This window comes from Miniopterus natalensis, chromosome 17 (genome assembly GCF_054644295.1).
Source record: "Miniopterus natalensis isolate mMinNat1 chromosome 17, mMinNat1.hap1, whole genome shotgun sequence".
NCBI lineage: Eukaryota > Metazoa > Chordata > Mammalia > Chiroptera > Miniopteridae > Miniopterus > Miniopterus natalensis.
This window is the reverse complement of record NC_142097.1, coordinates 2607582-2628708: the sequence shown is the minus strand read 5'-3', so window position 1 is coordinate 2628708 and position 21127 is coordinate 2607582. Positions and strand designations below refer to the sequence as shown.

Below are 21127 nucleotides of genomic sequence, written 5' to 3'. Positions count from 1 at the left end.
TAAGGATTGTATCTTCTTGGGTCTAATAGGTCAAATACCATTTATATCAACTTTTTAGCTTCCAAATTTTTGTGGCTGTTGACTTTTCTGTTCTTTTGCCCTTGTGAGTTTAGGCTCTTTTCTCTCCTTCCCTTTTCCCCTGTAGTTTCAAAATAACTACATGGCATCAAAATAACAATTATGATTACTAAAAAAACATTTAAAACTTTTTGTGGGTCTTTTTGTCCTTAGGACAATCCCATTAGGAATGTCCAAATTAAATTACTGAGTTTAAATTCTCTTGAAAAATTCATTTTGTTACCAAAAAGGGGACCTACCTGGCCCTGAGCAGGTCTCTCTAGTCCCAGCCGTTAGTGTGTGGGTTCTTGACTTGTGCAGGAAAAATTTTACAACATGAGTCCAGGTGAATATTAGAGCATGTTTGTTAAAGTTAGGGACAGTGAAACAAGAAAGGGCTGGGGAAATGAGCCTAGGCTGGTCTGCTTTGGCTCACTAAGAAGTCAGAGAAAAGGGGGCCTTGGGGACAGGTTCAGAGGGGTTGCCTGGGACAAACTGCTGGCTGCTGCCCTGGTTGCAAGCCTTGTGGAATCCCACAGAGTTTAGGTTCATGCTTGTGGGGAAAGGGGGGGAGGAGGTTTGGGCATGCTCCTGGGAGGGAGAGCTTGTGCTGGGATCTTGGTCTTAAGGGGTTTTAAATGCCACGTGTTTAGGGGAGGATTTCGATAGAATATCCTCAGCTTTATGCGAGTGGACCAAAATGAAGTTTATTCTCTTAACTTCATCTTTCCTTGGGTGTGGTTTTGCCAACTAATTGGATTTCTGGTGTCCGTCTCCCTGAGTAGGGTGATTTAAGCTATTTACCCTCTGGTTGGGGAGGAGAAGTGCAATCCATTTACATAAGCCTCTTAAGTGTCCCAGCTTTAGGGAAGATAGGATTTACTAGATGGCTGCCAAATGCTTGACATCTAGATTTTCTAGGTGGCTGCAAACTGTTTATTGGTTTCAGTTTCCCTATTCTGCTTGTCCTGGCTTACTCTTAGCCTGCCTCAAGTTTGGTGATTATGCTATCAAATTGATATATGGTTAGGTTCCTTTGCTGCATTTTACTTTTGATTTCTAGGGATTGTTCTTTTCTTTTAAATTTAATTTTGTTTCATAATTATGTATGGTTTCAAACTCAAAGCTACAAAATGGACAGCTAGTGAATCTAGCTTCTGTCATGGTCCCACCTACCCTGTTTCTTACTTGATAGGCAACTATCATCTTTAAGACACAGCTACTTCCTTGCCCCACTGCTCTTTATCCCCTTATTCTAATTTGCTTTCCTAACTCTTACTTCTCCCTGACATGATTACCTCCTTTCACTGCTAGAATATAACCTTCATAAGAGCAGGGACCGGGATGTGCCAAAATAAATGCATCTCTCAGTGCCCATGTAGGGCCACTCAGAGGAGTGTTGTGACTGCTTTTGTTTCTTTTCCCTTTTTGAGCATAAGGTGTAAGTTAGAATAGTATTTGGTTTTTTTTAGATTTATGTTATTTGGTCAACATTGTGATTTCACATCAGCACATACTAATTTTACCTTTACAGTCATTTAAAATCACACAGGGCAATGTGACATAGTGGATATAACAGTGACAAGGGCTGAGGGGCCCCTGCCTTCTGAGCTGTGCTCTATTCCCATAAATAGATGACTAAGGAGTAGATGGAGATGGCTGGTGTCTGAGGCCCCAGCTTCCATGGCACCTCGTTCAACCCATGCAAGACCCAAGAGAGTATTTATGATGCAGGAGGTGCTCCAGTGTTAAAGTGAACTAGACTGTTTAGTCAGCAGTGCTGGAATGCAAGGTGTGTGTCTAAAAATCACCACAACCTGCAAAGCTGTTCAGTAAAAGCAACAGAGTTTATGGGCAAATTGGGATTAGGGGGGTACAATACTCAAAATGAAACCGGACAACAAATGTGTCTGGGCTGCTTGTCACTGCTTGAGCCAGTTAAGCAGAGACAGGGTTGAACTGTATATGAGCATTTTATTTTCTAATGTTGCCGGCAGCGTGGGACAGCAGCAGGTCATCCATGAAAATCTGCTCTACCACCCTCCCTTTCTGTAAACCAGCTGCTTGTATTGGGTAGAAGGACGAAGATTAAGAATGAGTATGACTGATACAGGTTACCGGCAGTGTGGGCTGGGGTTGCAGAGGGTGGGCGCCTCCAGGTGGTTACAATCCAGGACTACATTGGGCAACAAAGCTGTTAATCTTTCCATGATTTTAGGCAGTTCTAGAATAGGAGAAGGGACGCATTTCGAGGTTAACTCCCAGGTCCCGGGCCTGCAGCTCCCAGCCAGGTCAGAATGTGCTTTCTCTAATCAGAGCAGAACAATCATGGTTAACAGAGCAGGGTTAATATTTCTTATATAGCTAGTTCCCACTATTCTGTTTCTCCCTCCTGCCCCTAACAAAAACTTTTGTCAGTGACATATTAAAAGAAGCACAATAAAACCACAGCACAGTTTGTGCACTTATTAAATGGTGAAGAAATACATAAATGTGACACTTTACCTTGAGAAGACCTGATGTTTGCTTATAGAAGTGGGCATTGATAGGATTGCAGCCTGTGAATTAAGCTGCTTGCAGTGTTCTGTGTTCACCTGTTGTTACTCATGGACGAAACTGCATGTAAGCAAATGGTTGTGCTCAGATTGTTTCCTAATGTTGACATAAGAAACATCCAAACCTGTAGAGAATTTTTATGAGTTTATTTGAGCCAAACTGACGATAATTGCCAGGAAGCAAAACCTCAACGGATTGAGAAAATGCTCTGGAAAATGGCAGTTTTGTGCCCTACTTTTTACACATTAGAATCAAAGGAGAAGACTTAAGGGGATTATGTGAAATCCATTGGTGATAGATTAGGGAGGCAGGAGAAAGCAAATCCAGGAAATCTGTGGGATTTGATAAAAAGTAAAACCAAGAGACACATACTTTCACATTGATGCGTATAGGATAGTAACAATTAACATTTACAGCACATAGAGATGGTGTGCTGAGGCGGGATAGGATAACAGTGGGGCTCTGTGGTCTCCTCCTCTGGTGGGAGAAGGTGCCTTGTGGGGTCCGGAAAAAGGAAATCACCCTGACATTCCAAAGGCATGTTTTCATAGATGCAAAAAAACAATAGCCAGGCTCAGTCAAGGTAAAGACTGACCTTTGTCAGGGAAGATACTGGCCTAGGACATGACTACCTGCCATGACTCGCTTTTAGTTAGGAAGTTTTCATTTCAGACTGTCCTCTGTGCTGACTTTAGGTCTCTGAGTTGGTAAGGCTGCCATGCAGGCCTCCCCTGAGCTTGTCAGGCTTAGTATGTGGCCTCTGTTTTGTCCACCCTAATAATCATGTAGAAACAATTTATGTTTAGGTAGATGGTATTAGCAGAACTGACTATATTTCTCTTTCTCCTTTAGATGATATGCCAGTGGGAACTGCTGGCAGACGAGCTTCAAATGAGTTCTTGGTGTTTGGAGGGTATGTTTACATATAATTAACTAAAAGATTTTTTTATGTTTTAAATATTTTGTGAGTAAAGTTATAGAACTTTGTGTTTGTGATTCTAAAATTTATTGTTTTTCAATTTATCATTTTAAAAAAATATATACTTGTGTTAAAAAACACATAAAATCTGCCTTCTTAACCATTTTTGAGTTTATAGTTCAGTAAAGTATATTCAGTATTGTCAAAAAGATCCAGAACTTTTTCACCTTGCAAAACTGAAATTCAGTACTCAGTGTATAATAACACTCTCCATTTCCCCTTCACCAGGCCCTGGTAACCACCATTCTGCTTCCTGTCTCTATGAATTTGACTACTTTATATAACTTCATATAAGTAGAATCATACACTGTCTTTCTGTGACTAGCTTAGTTCAGCCAGCACAATGTCTTCAAGGTCGTCCATGTTGTAGCATGTCTCAGAATTTTCTTTTTAAGGCTGAATAGTATTCCGCTGTGTGTGTACACACCACATTTTATTTATCCATTCGTCTGTCAGTGGGCACTTGGAGTGCCTCCGCCTCTTGGCTACTGTGAATAATGCTGCTATGAATGTGAGTGTGCAGACATCTGTTAATTAAAAGACCCTGCTTTTAATTCTTTTGGATATATACTCAAAAGTGGGGTTGGTGGATCATATGGTAATTCTATTTTTAATTTTTTAGGAGATGCCATACTGGATGCACCATTTTTATACATTCCTACCAACAGTGTACAAGGGTTCTGATTTCTCCAATTCTTGCAGACATTTGTTATTTTCTGTGGGCTTTTTTTCTTCTTGATAATAGCCATCTCTTTTTATGTTTGGTTTTTTAGTAGCCATATCCTTAATGGGTATAAGGTGATCTCTCATTGTGGTTGTGATTTGCATTTCTCTAATGATTAGTGGTTTTGAGCATCTTTTTATATACTCATTGGCCATTTGTATATCATGTTTGGGGAAATTGTCTATTCAAGTTCTTTTCCCATTTTTAAATCAGGTTATTTTTTGTTATTGGGTTGTAAGAGTTCTTTATATATTTTAGATATTGACCCTGTATCAGATATGCAATCTACAAATATTGTCCTATTCCATAGGTTGTCTTTTCACTCTATTGTGTCCTTTGAGCACAGATGATTTAAAATTTGATGTAGTCCCATTTGTCTATCTTTGTTACCTGTGTTTTTGGTAGCCATATCCTAGAATCATTGCCTAATCCTATGATTAGGCATGAAAATTTTCTCCTATGTTTTCTTCTAAGTGTTAATATTTTGGGGTCTTATGTTTATATTTTTAATCCATTTTCAGTTATTTTTTTAATACGGTGTAAGGTAAGGTCCAACGTCATTATTTTTCATGTGGGTATCTAGGTTTCCCAGCGCCATTTGCTGAAAGGCTATCCTTTGCCCGCTGAAAGGTGTTGGCACCCTTGTTGAAGATGCACTGGTAGGTTCTGGGGTCTCTGTTAAAAGTCAAGGCCTCCAGCTTTGCTCTTTTCCAGGATGTTTTGACTTCAGATCAGTGGATTAAAAAATTCTGTGGGTATTCAGGATAAATCACCGTGAAGCCATCCAGTCCTGGGCTTTTTTTTTTTAAATCCTCTCCTGAGGATGTTTACTGATTTTAGAGAGAAGGAGACAGAGAGAGAAACATCAGTGTGAGAGAGAAACATCGATTGGTGCCTCTGGTACATGCCGACCGGGGACCGACTCCCCAGCCTAGGCACGTGCCCTGACCGGGGATCGGACTCCAGCCCTTTGGTGCACAGGCAACGCCCTGGCCAGCTGAGCCCCCGGCCAGGGCTGGATTGTATTGTTTTTCGGAGGGGGCAGCATAGGGAGGTTTTCAGTTACTCATTCAGTCTCCTTACCAGTTACGGATTTGTTCAGATTTTCTTTCTTCATGATCCAGTCTTGTTAGGTGGTATGTTCGTAAGAATTTATCAGTTTCTTCTGTTACCCAATTTGTTGGCAAGCAATTGTTTATACTATTCTCGTATGATACATTTTTTTCCTGTGGCATTAGCTGTAATGTCCCTTCTTTCATTTTTTAATATTAAGCCTCCTCTCATTTTTTATTTTTTATTTTTTATTTTTTATAGTTAATCTGGCTAAGGGTTTGTCAATTTTGTGATCTTTTAAAAATACCAACTCTTAGATACTTTGATTTTTTTTCTATTTTCTCAATTTTGTTTATCTCTGCTCTAATCTTTATTATTTCCTTCTTTTTGCCAGCTTTGGATTGAGTTTGTTCTTTTTCTAGCTCTTTGAGGGATAAAGTTAGGTTGTTGATTTGAGAACTTTCTTTTTTAATGTGAGCATTTATAGCTATAAACTTCCATCTTGGTGCTACTTTTACTATATCCCGTAAGTTTCAGTATGTGTGTTTTCATTTTCATTTTCTCAAGATATTTTCTGGCTTACCTGGCACGGCTCAGAGCTTGAGCATCGACCTATGATCCAGGCAATCACAGTTCAGTTCCCTGTCAGGGCACATGCCTGGGTTGCGGGCTCAATTGGGGGCGATGACTCTCTCATCGTTGATGTTTTTACCTCTCTCTCCCTCCCCCTTCCTCTGTCTGAAATCAATAAAAACTTTTTTTTTAAGATATTTTCCGGTTTCTTTTGTGATTTCTTCTTTGACTCTGGTCATTTGTGTGTTATTTAATTTCTATAGATCTGGATTTTTCTAATTTTCCTTCTACTGTTGATTTCTAGTTTCTGTTCATTTTGATGATAAAAGATGCTTTGCATGATTTGAATTTTTAAGAATTTGTTAAGATTTGTTTTGTGACCTAACATGGTCTACCCTGGAGAATGTTTCATGTGCACTTGAGAAGCGTGTGTGTTTTTCTGTTGGTGGGGGAGTGTTCTATAGATGCCTGTTAGTTTCAGTTGCCTATTGTGTTGTTCAAACTCGCTGTTTCTTTATTGATCTTTCATCTGGTGGTTCTATCTGTTATTGAAAGTGGGGTATTGGAAGTGTCCAACTATAACAGTTCTGTCAATATTTGCTTTATATATTTGAGAATGCTGATGTTTAGCCTATAAATAGTTATAATTACAGTATCTTCCTGGTTAATTGACCCAATGTCATTTTTTGTGTCTTGTAACAGTGTTTGACTGAACGTTTCTTTTGTCTGATACTAATATAGCCATCCCTGCTCTCTGGGTTACCATTTACATGGAGTATCTTCTTCCATCCTTGCACTTTCAGCCTGATGGGGAAAGATTTATTATTGTCATTTTGTTATTTTTCTGTCTTGTAAGTTCTTTGTCCCTCCCTTACTCTCTAGCTTCCTTTGTGTTGTGTGGACTCTCACATTGATGTTTCTCTCTCTCTCTCTTACGCCCCCCTCCCTCCCTCCCTCCCTCTCTCTCTAAAAATCAATGGAAAAAATACCCACCCCCACTTTATGTTATTGATGTCACAAATTGCATCTTTATCTATAATGTGTTAATGAACATAGATTTCTAGGGTGGTGTTTTTTTGTGTTTGCTTTGTGGTTTTTTGTACCTTTTTTTTTTTTTTTTAAATATATCTTCATTGATTTCAGAGAGAGGAAGGGAGAGGGAGAGACAGAGATAGAAACATCAATGATGAGAGAGTCATTGATTGAGCCCACAACCCGGGCATGTGCCCTGACCGGGAATTCAACCCCGATCACCTGGATCCTAGGTCGATGCTCAACCGATGAGCCACGCCTGGATTTTTGTACTTTTGCTCTTAGATTCTATACAGGAATTTGGGACATGCTGATCTCAAAGGAGAGGGAAAAAGAGTGATGGCAGAACTACTTAGTGGCTCTGGAAGCTTCTGGTCTGTCACCAGTCTGTGTTCCTCTGCTTTGAGAACAGCATGTCCCAAGTAGGAGCTGCTCTTCCAACCGCGGCTTCCCAGGTGTTGTGGCAGGGAGTACATCAGGGCCTGTAGAAATGGGTCCAGAGAGATGTAGTGAATATTTTCAAAGAAAGTCATACATTCTATCATAAGATATTAAGTGCAAGTGAAAACAGGAATATAAAGAATATTTAAAATTATGCTGTATGCAAAATTAAAATGGTTCCCTGCAGATGAAACACTTATTCTTTATGGAGCCATTAAGATTTTGTTATCTCCATATCCCAATAGATAACCACCTCATGGAACAATTTTAGTAGTGGTATATTTACTTAATTCTTTCCTTAGAACCTCACTTTTATTGAAATGAGTAATTTTTGTCTAGGCGTCAGAAATTTGTCTGAAAAACTGGTTCTAGTTTTATACATTAGGACAATATAATTCAGGATATAGAATTTTACTTGTAGCACCCCCTGAGGAACATACATTGAGTGATATATATGTACATGCTGTTTGATGTTAACTAACACCCTTGAAAGTCTTAGCATCTGAAGTTTTGGCCTGCAGTACTTTGGCGTTACTGGGCACACATTTAGTCTACCATTTCAGGAGAGCGTTGCTTAGGCTAGGAGCCTAAGAATTAATCTAAAGCGTAATGTAAATGACACTATTGTGAGCCGCACTTGAATGGGTCCTTTATTTTTCTTAGGTATCTTAGTAGTGAAATGCCCCAAAGTACCTTCTCCTTTGAATTTTATTTCCTCTAGCTTCTCAAAGGGTTTATAAAGTTGTACTTCTTGACATTATTGACCAGTTTACTGGCCTTCCTTTCATTGAATGCCGGCTGGGTTATATCTGCCTACTAGTTACTTAGTTACCATGAACGCTTCACCAGCTCTGTGTCCTTACTAACCTGAGGCAGTAGAAAGATGGCATTTGTTCATTCCCTTTCTCATTCTTGACTGCTGGTTATTCTGTTACTGAGCAACCTAGGGTGTCAGGCCTGTGTGTGCACTGGGCTGGGGGCATCGGAGTTAATAAAGTCTTGTAAAGCTGTTTAGTCCCAAGAAGTAGAAGTGTTTTGTTTTGCTTTTAGGTTGTAGATAAGCTTCAAAATCAGATGTGTAGATATTAAAAACATAAATAAATCATTGTATTTAAAAGATACTTAATAGAATTAGGTAAGTAAAACTAGCCAGAGTGTATAGATGCACCCATTCAGGATTCCACCTGATTGTAAACAATAGGGTCCTGACTATGGTGTAGTTGGACACTACAGGTTTTGTTTTCTTGCATGAAGAGAAGTCAAGATAAGTAGTTGTTGCCTTCATTTCTGTGTCTCAAGGAAATTTTCTATAGTTCTTTTGGCCTTTTCTTCATGGTTCCAAGATGGCTGCTGAAGCTTCAGCAAGCATGCCCGCATTCCAGGCAGGAGGAAGAATGGATAGAAGACTTTCCCTCCCATCTTATTGACCAAGAAAGACATATGGTTACTCTGGCTGCCAGGAAGTCTGGGATATGTCATAATTAACTGGGAGAATCACTACCTTCCATATTTGAGTTCTGATAGTAAGAAACAGGTGAATGGATATTGGGAAAGCAACAGCTCTGCTACAGATGAGATTTTCTTTTGATTTAAATATAAAATATCTAATGGTTTAAAATGTTCTAAAGTGAAACTAGAAAATAGTCATTGTTTTACTTAGATAACTGTATAATCTCTTTTTATATCTATAATGTAATTGGGGAAAAATGGGAGATTTGCATGGTTTTTTTAGAATTATAGAAAGGCAGAAGAATGAAGTAAGTCATCTTAAGGCTCTGTATTGTTATGTTGTAAATTGAACTGAAAGTCATCTAAGGACATACTATTTCTGAATTTATGAAAATCAGGGAAACAGACTATTAAGAAATCAAATACTAACATTTAAAAATGTGGACCTTAGATCAGTTCTATGCTTTGAGAGTTGCACAGTGTATTTTCAATCTTCATAAAAGAGTTCCATGGGAATGCTTAATGCATTCATAACTTTTGTAAACATTCCAGTCATCTTTGCTCTTGAACTTCCTGTTCATTTACCCAGCTTATTTTCCTAGAAATATTTTTTTCTCTCAGTAATGAATAGCAGAATGTAGGCAGATGAAGCTGAGTTTTGCCAACCTACTTTTCTTAATGTAGAGGAATGTTTTTTCCAATTCTTGTTATAATTCTTAGTCCTCAAAATGCATAGGAATGCCAGGAGAGTTCTTTAAATGAAAAATGAGGTTTTTTTTGCTTTATATATTTTTGTAAGATGATCGTTTCTTACATACAGAAGTGATCATTTGGCTTCTTCTAGAATTTTTCTCTAAATATTACCAATGGTTCAAATAAAAGAAAAATGGTCTCACTTGGATTTCTTTCTTTTTCAATAAATTATGGTTGCAGACAGTGTCAGCCTACTGTGTCCCCACACAGTGAAACAGCTCCAATTCCAGTTCCTACTCAGATAAGGAATTATCAGCGCATAGAGCAGAACCTTACATCTACTGCCAGCTCTGGCACAAATCTGCATGGTTCTCCAAGGTAAGCTAGTATTTTTTCCCTTTCTAATCTCTTTTTCTTTTGTTTTAAAAATATTGAGGGTTCCAGTCAAGGTAGTGGCATAGGTAAGCGTGGTACTCAGAACCACATCAAAATTACTACTAAACTACAGAACAACCATCATTTAGAACCGCCTGAAATCTAGCTGAACATAAGTCCTATAACTAAGGATATAAAGAAGAAACCACATCAAGACTGATAGGAGGGGTGGAGACACAGAATGTCTGGTCCCACACCCGCGTGTGGCAGATAAAAATCAGGAGGGAGCCTGGCTGGCATGACTCTGTGGTTGAATTTCGACCTATAAACCAGGAGGTCAGGGTTTGATTCCCAGTTTGGGCATATGCGGGTTGCAGGCTTCATCCCCAGCATGCAGGAGGCAGCTGATCAGTGACTCTCTCTCATCATCAATGTTTTTATCTCTTCCTCTCCCCTCCTCTTTCTGAAATCAATTTTTTAAAAATTAAAAAAAAAAAATCAGGAGGGATATCTTGGCTGTGGAGGTCCCCTTGAGGAGTGAGGGGTCCCAGTCCCACACCAGGGCCCCCAGCCCAGAGTTCCAGTGCCAGGAAGAGAAGTGCCCATAACTTGTGGCTGTAAAAGCAAGCGGGGATTGTAGCTGAGTGAGATGGAGGCGGCTGGAATTCAGACAAGCAGCATCTGGCCTCTGCATACCCCATACCTCTTGCTATGTGGCCCTAGGCCCAGCACTAGCAGCAGCTGGCCTTGGTTTGCAGCTTGTCCTCTCCTGGGCACCTCCAAGCCTAGCACAAGTGACAACCATCTGTCAATCATTTTGTAGCTTTTGCGGTTTGGCCCCAGGCAGAGCACAGGCAGTGGCTGACCCTTTACCTCCTGGGAGGCCCCAGAACCAGTGCACCCAGTGGACAGTTTCAGACCACACTGGATTATAACCCTACCACCTCCACAAGTGACATACTGAAGGGGCAGACTCGGTGAGCACCAAAACCCCACTGAAGCAAGTCCTGCTCTGTAAGATCGGCCTCTGTATAGCAGCTCCTCTGCTGTAGTCATAGCCAGTTTTCACAGCTGATCAGCTCGATGGTCAATTCTTCCTGATGATGCCAGTAGCAGTCAAGGCTCAACAATAACAGGACAGTACACACAGCCCACATAGGGGAGCACTTGCAGGGTCCAGTTTGGGTGACCGGGGGTGCTGTGCCACTGGGCCCTACAGAACACCTGCTACATAAGGCCACTCCACCAAGTCCGGGAGACATAACTCTACCTAATACATAGAAACAAACACAGAGAAGCAGCCAAAATGAGGAGACAAAGAAACAAGTACCAAATGAAAGACCAGGAAAAATCTCCAGAAAAAGAACCAAATGAAGCAGAGGGAAGCAAACCACCAGATACAGAGTTCAAAGCAGTGGTTATAAGGATGCTCAAGGAACTTAGTGAGAACTTCAGCAGCATAAAAAGGACATGGAAACCATAAAAAAAGAACCAGTCAGAAATGAAGGATATTCTAACTGAAATGAAGAATGAATTACAGGGAATCGGCAGTACAATAGATGAAACAGATTTATGTCAGCAGTTTGGAATACAAGGAAGCAAAAACCAATCAGAACAGTAAAAGAAAAAAGAATCCAAAAAAAATGAGTGTAAGGAGCTCCTGGGACAACGTCAAGTGTACCAACATTCACATCATAGAAATGCCAGAGAAAGAGAGCAAGACATTGAAAACCTGTTGAAAAAAATAATGTCTGAAAAATTCTTTAACCTGGTGAAGGAAATAAACATACAAGTCTTGGACGTGCAGAGAGTCCCAAACAAGATGAACCTAAAGAGGTCCACACCAAGATACATCATAATTAAAATGGCAAAGGTTAAAGACAGAGAATCTTAAAGGCAGTAAGAGAAACGCAGTTAGTTACCTTCAAAGAAGTTCCCATATTAAGACTCTCAGCTGATTTCTCAACAGAAACTTTTCAGGCCAGAAGCAATTGATGAGAAATACTCAAAGTGATGAAAAGCAAGGACCTACAACCAAGATTACCCAGCAAAGCTATCATTTAGAATTGAAGGACAGATAAAGAGTTTCCCAGACAAGAAAAAGCTGAAGGAGTTCATCACTAACGGGCCAGTGTTACAATAAATGTTAAAGGGTCTTCTTGAAGAAGAAGAGCCCAGTGGGTGTGGCTCAGTGGTTGAGCATCAACCTAGGATCCAGGAGATTGAGATTCAGTTCCCGGTCAGGGCATATGCCCAGGTTGCGAGCTTGATCCCCAGTGGGGGGCGTGCAGGAGGCAGCCGATCAATGACTCTCTCATCATTGATGTTTCTGTCTCTCCCCTTCTCCCTTCCTCTCTCTGAAATCAATAAAGACATATTTAAAAAGAAGAAGAGGAGAAAGATAAAAAATACAAATAATAAATGACCATAAAAAAGGAATGAAATCTTACCATTTGCAGCAGCATGGATGGACCTAGAGGGTATTGTGCTGAGTGAAATAAGTCAGTCAGAGAAAGACTTATGTGGATTCTTAAAGAACAATATAACCAAACAAACAAAACAGAAACAGGCTCATAGATACAGAGAACAGATTGATGGTTGGCAGAAGGGAGGCGGTTGGGGGACGGGTGAAAAAAGTGAAGGGATTAAGAAGTACAGACTGGTAGTTACAGAATAGTCATGGGCATGTAACATACAGCACAGGGAATATAGCCAATAATAGTGTAATAAGTATGGTGCCAGGTGGGTACTGCAAATGTCAGGGGGAACACATACAAAATAATGTAAACTGTGATTTAAAAACAAAATTTTTATTAAAAATATTTGTTTTTGTTGTTGAAAGACCTTTTACTTTCCATAGCCAACTTTGTCCCTTATGTATGTGTACAGGGTGGGGCAAAATAGGTTTACAGTTGTTCATATGGACAATAATTAATAATACAAGAATAAGCTCAGTGTTTCGTGTACTCACAGCTGTAAACTTACTTTTGCCCCATTCTGTATTGATGGTGGTGTACAAAATGGTACAAAAAATGGAACAAAATTTTTTTTTCTAATGGATCTATTTAGATGATATTTAAGCTTGGCTGAATAATATATGTATATATTTGTTCACAAATATAATAATTATTTTGAAGAATTGAGGAAAATGTGTTAAAAATGGAATCCCACCAGCCCTAGCAGATTATTTATATATTATTTATTTCTCCTACATCCTGAACCCTCACTAAGGTAGCAAAGAAATGATGATAATGTAAGTCCACAAAGAGACGTATAATAAGAATACACCCTGGCCCATGTTGCTCAGTGGTTAGAGCGTCGGCCTGTGCACTGGAGGTACATAGGTTCGATTCCCAGTCAAGGGCAGGTACCTGGGTTGCAGGTTTGCTCCCTGCGCATGCAGGAGGCAACCAGTTGGTGTGTCTTTCTCACATCATTGTTTCTCTCTTCCCTCCTCCACTCTCTGAAAAGCGAAAGCAATGGAAAAATATCCTCATATGAAGATTAACAAGAAACACACAACATAAATAAAAAGAGCTTCCTCTCTCCGAAAGCGGCCAGAGGTACTCTCTGAAAATGGTTCACTATTCACTTGACCCAGAAAACCACACAAAATCATGCAAATCAAGAGGTTCAAATCTTCGTGTTCACTTTAAGAACACTCGTGAAACTGCCCAGGCCATCAAGAGTATGCATATTCGAAAAGCTACCAACTATCTGAAGGATGTCACTTTACAGAAGCAATGTGTGCTATTCTGTCGTTACAATGGCAGAGTTGGTAGGTGTCCCCAGGTGAAACAATGGGGCTGGACACAGGGTCGGTGGCCCAAAAAGAGTGCTGAATTTTTGCTGCACGTGATTAAAAACACAGAGAGCAATGCTGAACTTCAGGGTTTAGATGTAGATTCTCTGGTAATTGAGCACATCCAGGTGAACAAAGCTCCCAAGATGTGATATAGAACTTACAGAGCTCATGGGCGGATTAACCCATACATGAGTTCTCCCTGCGACATTGAGTTGATCCTACTGGAAAAGAGCAGATTGTTCCTAAGCCAGAAGAGGAGGTTGCACAGAAGAAAAAGATATCCCTGAAGAAACAAAAACTTATGGCCTGGGAGTAAATTCAACATAAAATAAATACTAATAAAAGTAAAAAAATAATAATAAAATTTTTTAAAAAGTGAAATAAGAATAACTATTCAGTGGGTGAGAGATTTCAATAAATTTCTGGGCTACAGAAAGAGAATGGAAGATGGATGCCTGCTGTAGCAGGGCAGGCAAAAAGTGTGTGATCAGAGATTCTGATGAGAGCAGCTGCCCCATGGTAGTACCCTTTCCCTTAGAGGCTGAAATCTCAGAGAACTCAGATGGAGTGGAGAGGTGAAAGTAAAGCCTATGGCTAGAAATAGGAAAAATAAATCTGAAGGAAATTGTAAGAATGCAAAGAAAAGAAACTCATTTAAAAAATTAGTACCCTTAGAGAAAGGTTAGAGACTGCATCCATAAATAAGAATGAAATCCTATTGAAAAAAATCAAAATAAAGAAGACCTCTTGGACATTACAAAAATATAACTAAAATAAGTGTTGGAAAACAAAGTTGAGGAAGTATCTGAAATAGGTGAATCAGATAAAGCCGGAAAATATAAATGAAGAATATTCTTCAAGGCTTAATTGATACAGGTATTCCAGAAAGAAGAAGAAAATGATGAGGAAGAAAATTTCTAGGAAATAATAAGAAAAATTTTTCCAGAATTGGAGGATACAAGATTTTAGATTAAAAGGGCCCAAGTAAATAGCTCAGTGAGTGGAAAGTGACCCTCACCATCTCGAAGGATTAAATTGAGAAAACTTCCACGAAGGGCATTTGACAATACCTGTGAAAATTATTAATGCATAAAGCTTAACCCAGCACTTGAACTCCTGATAGCGTATTCTACAGACCCCAGTCCTTCCTGTGTACGAAACTGCATGTGTACAAAGTTGTCATAGCACAGGAGAAATAAGCCAAATGCCCACCAGCAAGGGACTGATTTATTACAGTTTATCTCTGACAATCAAACTCTTTCCCCAAAAAGCAGTTCTCTGTGTACTGAGACAGAATAATTTTGAAGGTATGTTATAAAATGAAAAAGCAAAGGTGATCAGCAGGTATTGGCAATGGTCTCAAAGTGTGGTTTGTGGCTCCCTTTTCAGCGTGTTTGTGTGTGCTCTGGTAGTGCAAAAGCAGTGATGGAAAAACGGCTGGTGCCTTAAAGTGCCTCAGGGTGGTGGCCCCCAACTGTGCTGTTAGTCTGTGTTCTGTACTGTCACACACTTGCGGCACCAAGAAATGTCTTTAGTGAAGCAGTAAAAATTACTGTTTTTCTTTGAAAATCTTAGCCTTACGTATGGAATGTAGGCATAAAGCACTTTTGCTGCACATTGAGTAGTGGTCTTAGGAAAAGCACTTGTATGATTGTTTCCGTTGCAAGATGAACTAGCCACTTTTCCATGGAACACCATTTTTACTTGAAAGAACAAAACTATGATTATGGGTATTTGGCAGACATTCTGTCAGAAGTGAACTAAGTCTGTCATTTCATAGAAAACAAGCGACATTAAATTTGAGCTCCTGAGCCAAAATTAGTATTTTGGAAAACTTGTATTCACCACTGTGATCTTGATGGCTTCTGTTATGTCTTGACAGCCATTTCTGTTAAGACTGATGGTCCTGTTTTGATATGAATGTGACTTTTTGATACTGTATAATGTGTCAACATTTGGAATATCTGCTTAACTCATTCAACCAATATTTTCTAAGTGACCAAATGTTTAAAAAAATTATGTATAGATGAAAGATCCATTCCAAAGGCAAGATATTTTGCAAAAGAATGGATTTAAGGTAATAGTACATAATTTCTCTGACTTGGTTTCCAATTCCACGCTGTGACTCAGCTTTCAGAAATGACCACATGCTGAGTTTTTGTGTAGTATCGAAGAGAAGTGTTTGAAAAGGCTACCAAAATATTTCTCCCCTTTCCAGTTATATATCTGTAAGTCTGGGTTTCCTTCACATACTACACCAAAAGTAACACGTTACACAGATTGAATGTAGAAATAGGTATGAGAACCCATCTGTCATCTATTCAGCTAGACATTAGAGATTTGCAAAACTGAAAATAAAGTCGCGCTTCTCACTTATTTTGGAAAATAAAATTATTTTTCATAATTATGTTACCTGTGATAAGTTTATTTTTAATGAATTACAAAAATTTCTGGATGTTTTGTGTGTGTTTTTAATCCTCACTCGAGGATATTTTTTCAACTGCTTTTCAGAGAGAGTGGAAAAGAGAAAAGCATTGATGTGAGTGAGACACATGTATTGGTTACCTCCTGCATGTGCCCCAACAGGCTGGGGATTGAGCCTGCAACCGAAGTACGTGCCCTTGGCCAGAATCAAACCCAGGACCTTTCAGTCTGCAGGCCGACACTCTAACCACTGAGCCAAACTGGTTAGGGCCAAAAATTTGTCTTAAATTATAATACAGTAAATATCAACTTGTTTATTACATGAACAATATTTCTCTGGGATCTTCAGTAATTTTAAGAGTATGATGGGGGTCCTGGTTGGTCTGTCTCAGTGCTTAGAGCATCAACCTGCACACCAGAGGGTCATGGGTTCGATTTCCAGTCAAGGGTACATAACTGGGTTGTAGGCCTGATCCCTGCCCCAATCAGGGCACAGATGGGAGGCAACTAATTGATGTGTCTCTCCCACATCGATGTTTCTCTCTCCCCCTTGCCCCTCCCTTCCACTCTCTCTGGAATCAATAGAAAAAATATCCTCACTCCTCAGGTGAGGATTTATTTATTTATGCTTTTGGGTTTTTTTTAATGTTTTTTAATTGATTTCAGAGAGAGGAAGGGAGAGGGAGAGTGATAGAAACATCAGTGACGAGAAACAGTTGTTGGTTGGCTGCCTCCTGCACGCCGGCCCTTACGGGGGATCAGGCGTGTGCCCTGACCCGGAATCAAACGCAATCTCCTGGATCATAGGTTGATGCTCAACCGTTGAGCCACACCAGCTGGGCTTAGGTAAGAATTTAAAAAAGGAAAAGAAAAAAGTATAATGGAGACCTGAGACCCCCAAAATTGAAAATGGTTGGTATATATAACATTATCTTTGTTAAAACAAGACGAAAGTATGATTATATAGTGGCTTTTTAAACAACGCAGGGCTTAGGGGCACCAATACCCTGTGCAGTCGAAAATTCAACTTCCCCAAACCTTAGCTACTAGTAGCCTACTGTTGACCAGAAGCCTTACCGGTAACATAAACGGCCAGTTAACACATATTGTGTTTATTGCATGGATTATATACTGTATTCTTACTATAAATAAGCTAGAGAGAAGAAAATAGTAAGAAAATCATAAGAAAGAAAAAATACATTTACAGTATCTATTGGAAAAAAATACATATAAGTGGACTCACTCGGTTCAGACCTGTGTTGCTGAAGCTGCCAGCTGTATTTGCAGCTTTGGGTTTGCCTTTGTATGAATGAGGAACTTGGGAAGGACATTAGAAACTGAAAGTAGTGGTAACCTTTTTAATGTGATGGAGGGGGTGCTGAGAATGAGGTAGACAGGACACGAGGATGAGAGGGAGACTTCGCTGTACAGTTTTATACATTTTATATTTGTTCATGTGACTGTGTTATGGATTTTTAAAAAATATACTCCGTGGCATATTTCTAGGACGTTTTAGGAAAAAAGACAAAAATAGAGAGTCCTAGAATCTGTCAGAGAGGGAGTCATTTTATTTTTCTTCTCAGATCTGCAGTGGTACGAAGGTCCAACACCAGCCCTATGGGCTTTCTCCGGGTGGGATCCTGCTCCCCAGCGCCAGCAGACACAGTGCAGACAGTCGGACGAAGACTCTCTACGGGGTCTTCCAGGCCTTATTCACCTTCCCCTTTGGGTAAGAGTTTAGAGCAGTTGTTTTCAACTGTTTTTCACTGTAACAGATCTGACAAGACACTCTCTTTAGGAACATTGGCTTACGATGGCAGTGAGCCTCAGCTGATTGGGAATCCTGTCCCATCCCTCCGACTACTCCCTACTACCTCTTGAGAAGCTCTGGCTAAATCTGTTAGGATGTCTACTGGAACTATAATAATGATTAAAGTACATAAAATGCCCACCCTGCTCGCCACTCAGCTCTCTGAGGTTGAGAAGACAGTAGTGTACATAGCAAGCAGCACTGTGTTGCGTCTGGCAGAGGTCTGACAGCTCTGGGAGAGACGTGGTGGCAGCTCCGTGGGAAGTCTCCCAACTCTCCTGGAACTGTATACAGCAACAAGGAAAATGCTAAGATAAGGCCAAAGGCAATAGTGAGGCAACAGCAACAGTAAAACCCCAACCAAACCTAAAAACTTCAAAGCACAGTTTTAGTGAAACTAAGAGACAAAGAAAATGCTTCAACTCAATACACATGAGAGAGGCCAGAGCAGCAGATTGCAGAATGTGTGAGAAACAGCGTTGGTGTGGTGGGGAAGAAAAGGCAGTGCAGAGAGGGCCTGAGGCGGCAGATTTCAAAACTGCAAAATATGCACACACGTACACACCCCTGAAAGGAGAGGGCAGCCACCCTCCCCCAAGACTGCTGCAGCGCTCAGGATGGGAAGGAATCTTGGGAGGAGGCAGAGTGAGCAGCACAGTGCCCAGCAGCCCTGATTTCAAAACAAAACCACAGTGATAATTTTTGTTTTTTTAATGTTTATATCACCACCTCACCTGTTGCAATGGTTTTGAAGCTGTTTTTAGCTGAAAAATTTTTTTAAACAAAATCTTGGCCTTCCTTCACACACAACCCTTCGCCCCCGCAGCTCCTGAGGCATTCCAAGGTCTCCAGAGACAAGTTTCAAAACTTACCTTTGAGCTCAAAGAAAAGGCTCTTCCCAGGCTCTAAGCTTTGCCTGCCTCCTAACCAGTTGGTCAGTGCCTCTTCCTTTTTGTAGACATATGTACTTTTGTCTACTTAAAGTCCTGAAGTCTTCCCCAGCTCTCCTTTTTATTGATTTGGGTTCTTAGAGGTACATGCAAAGAAGGTAGATGCAGAGATGTGCAAGAGAAGTTGGGGAGACACTTGTCATGGATAAAGGGAAGAAGCAGGAGTCAACAGGGAGCCCCTTGAGACAGCCATGCAGGTGTGACCCTGTGAGGGAGAAGGAAGGAAGGGGAGTCCTGACTGGAGTGAGGTCTAAGACTTCAGGCTGAAGGAGTGTCCCCAAGCACTGAGTTTTCCAAATTTCCTGACCTGCTTGAATAGGCCTGAATTAATACCTTGACCATATGTGACCAATGGCTGGGGAGCCCTGGAGAGCATGCCTCAGCTGGAACGAGGTGGATTCAGTGGGACAGCAGCTGGGCTGTCAGCTGCACAGGCCCCAAACTATATACAAACTCTTTGTAATTTTGTCTTAACGACATACCTGTTATAGGCACTGATTTGTTTACGTGGCTTTTTTCCTACTGCTCTTGTTTTAAGACTATGGGTGCTTTTGATTCTAGTGTGCCCCGCACCCAGCACATTGATGCTTGGTGTTAGCTGAGCCAAATGTGTGCTGATTAAACTTTGTAAACTAAAATGCATGTGCAGGTTGTACGTATACTGCTTGTCTCCATTCCTCACGGGTTTTTAATCATTCCTCTTTCCGTCCCACTCCCTCTTCACAGTTGGTGCCATTCCTGAGCAGTTCAGTCAGTGCTGCTGTGGGTACTCTCAGGGCCATGAGGAATCCAGGAGGAGAAACTCATCTGGTAGGGGATATATTTGACATATTGATAATTTCATTTGCATTTGAGTCCTGTTTTTCTAGTCCTATCAAAAGAACAGAATTTGTGTGAAATGTTTTCTAATGCTATCCTGTTTTTTAGAATCTTGTTCATTATGTTTCAGCAATCAGCCAATCGAATATCCCTTTTTGGGTATATCATTCTTTTATGAAAAATAAATCTTAGGAATTAAGTAACTTAGCTAAATTTTGGTCATTGTCACACAAATAATGAAAATCAATCTAGGAGATGGAATTTCGTTACTTTGATTAATACTATTCTTGATAAGAACTACCAGTTATCATCAAATAAAAAAGAAATGTAGTTATTTATTTGCTTTATTATGTACCATGTATGCGTCCAGAGATATATGTAAATCATATTTTTTTAAGTCAAATCTTATTGTGTGTGCATTTGAGGAGTTGGCCAGTTAAAGGAATTGTGTTACTTGAGAAGGCATAAAACTTAGCTTTCTCCAGATCATAACACTTAGCCACAAATTTTATTTATTTGTGTGCATATGTATTGTGTATGTATATACAAATATATACATGCGTATATATGTGTGTGCCTGTGTTTGTGTTTGGCAGAACCCAGTTCTGGAAGGTTAAATATCAAATTCAGGATGAGATTAAGCCAGGAGTGGTCAGTGGCAAAAGCTCCTATTGGTGTCTGTTTTGGGGAAGATGATGGTTATATCACTAGGAAGATTTGTATGTTCTTAATGGTATCAGTGGTAGTTTGGCTTAAAGAAGTGCCAAAGAATTTGTAAGTGGAGCTCAAGGCTTAGGTAGACCTTAAGTTGGCAACAAGGTTTATGTAGGTGAATTCCCAACTGCTCAGCATATCGAGACTGTCTCTCAGGCTCTCGATAATGGTCCCCTTAGAGTCAAGAATATCTGTGGACAGGTATTTTCTTTGAAGAGAATGTGGATACTCCATGTTTTAAATGAATTTCATTAGTGAAATTGATAATATAAATTATCCATAAGCTTGTTCTTTTTTTAAAAAAGATTTTTTATTGATTTTTAGAGAAAGAGGAAGGGAGAGAAACATTGATGTGAGAGCGATACATGGATTGGCTGCCTCCTGCACGCCCCCTGTTGGGGATGAGCCCACAACCTGAGCATGTGCCCCGGCTGGGAATCAAACCGGCAGCCTTTCAGTGCACTGGACAGTGCCCATCTAGCTGAGCCACACCAGCCATGGCGATGAGCTGCTTGTTTTTATTTAATTTATTTATTTTAATCCTCACCTGAGGATATTTTTTCCATTGCTTTTCAGAGGGGGGAAGGGGAGAGACATCGATTGGTTGCTTCCTGCACGTGCCCTGACTAGGGCCGTGGATTGAGCCTGCAACCAATGTGTGTGCCCTTGACCA

General features: G+C 40.2%; 1 protein-coding gene across 1 annotated transcript in view; it reads left to right on the top strand.

Moving 5' to 3' along the window:
* ULK2 (unc-51 like autophagy activating kinase 2) overlaps nt 1–21127 on the top strand; it is an 87564-nt gene that overhangs the window by 51326 nt on the left and 15111 nt on the right. The window contains exons 14-17 of the mRNA XM_087825799.1: nt 3466–3526; nt 9798–9935; nt 17745–17890; nt 19648–19731. Coding sequence (XP_087681925.1) covers nt 3466–3526; nt 9798–9935; nt 17745–17890; nt 19648–19731 — 429 coding nt within the window. The remainder of the gene's footprint in view (nt 1–3465; nt 3527–9797; nt 9936–17744; nt 17891–19647; nt 19732–21127) is intronic.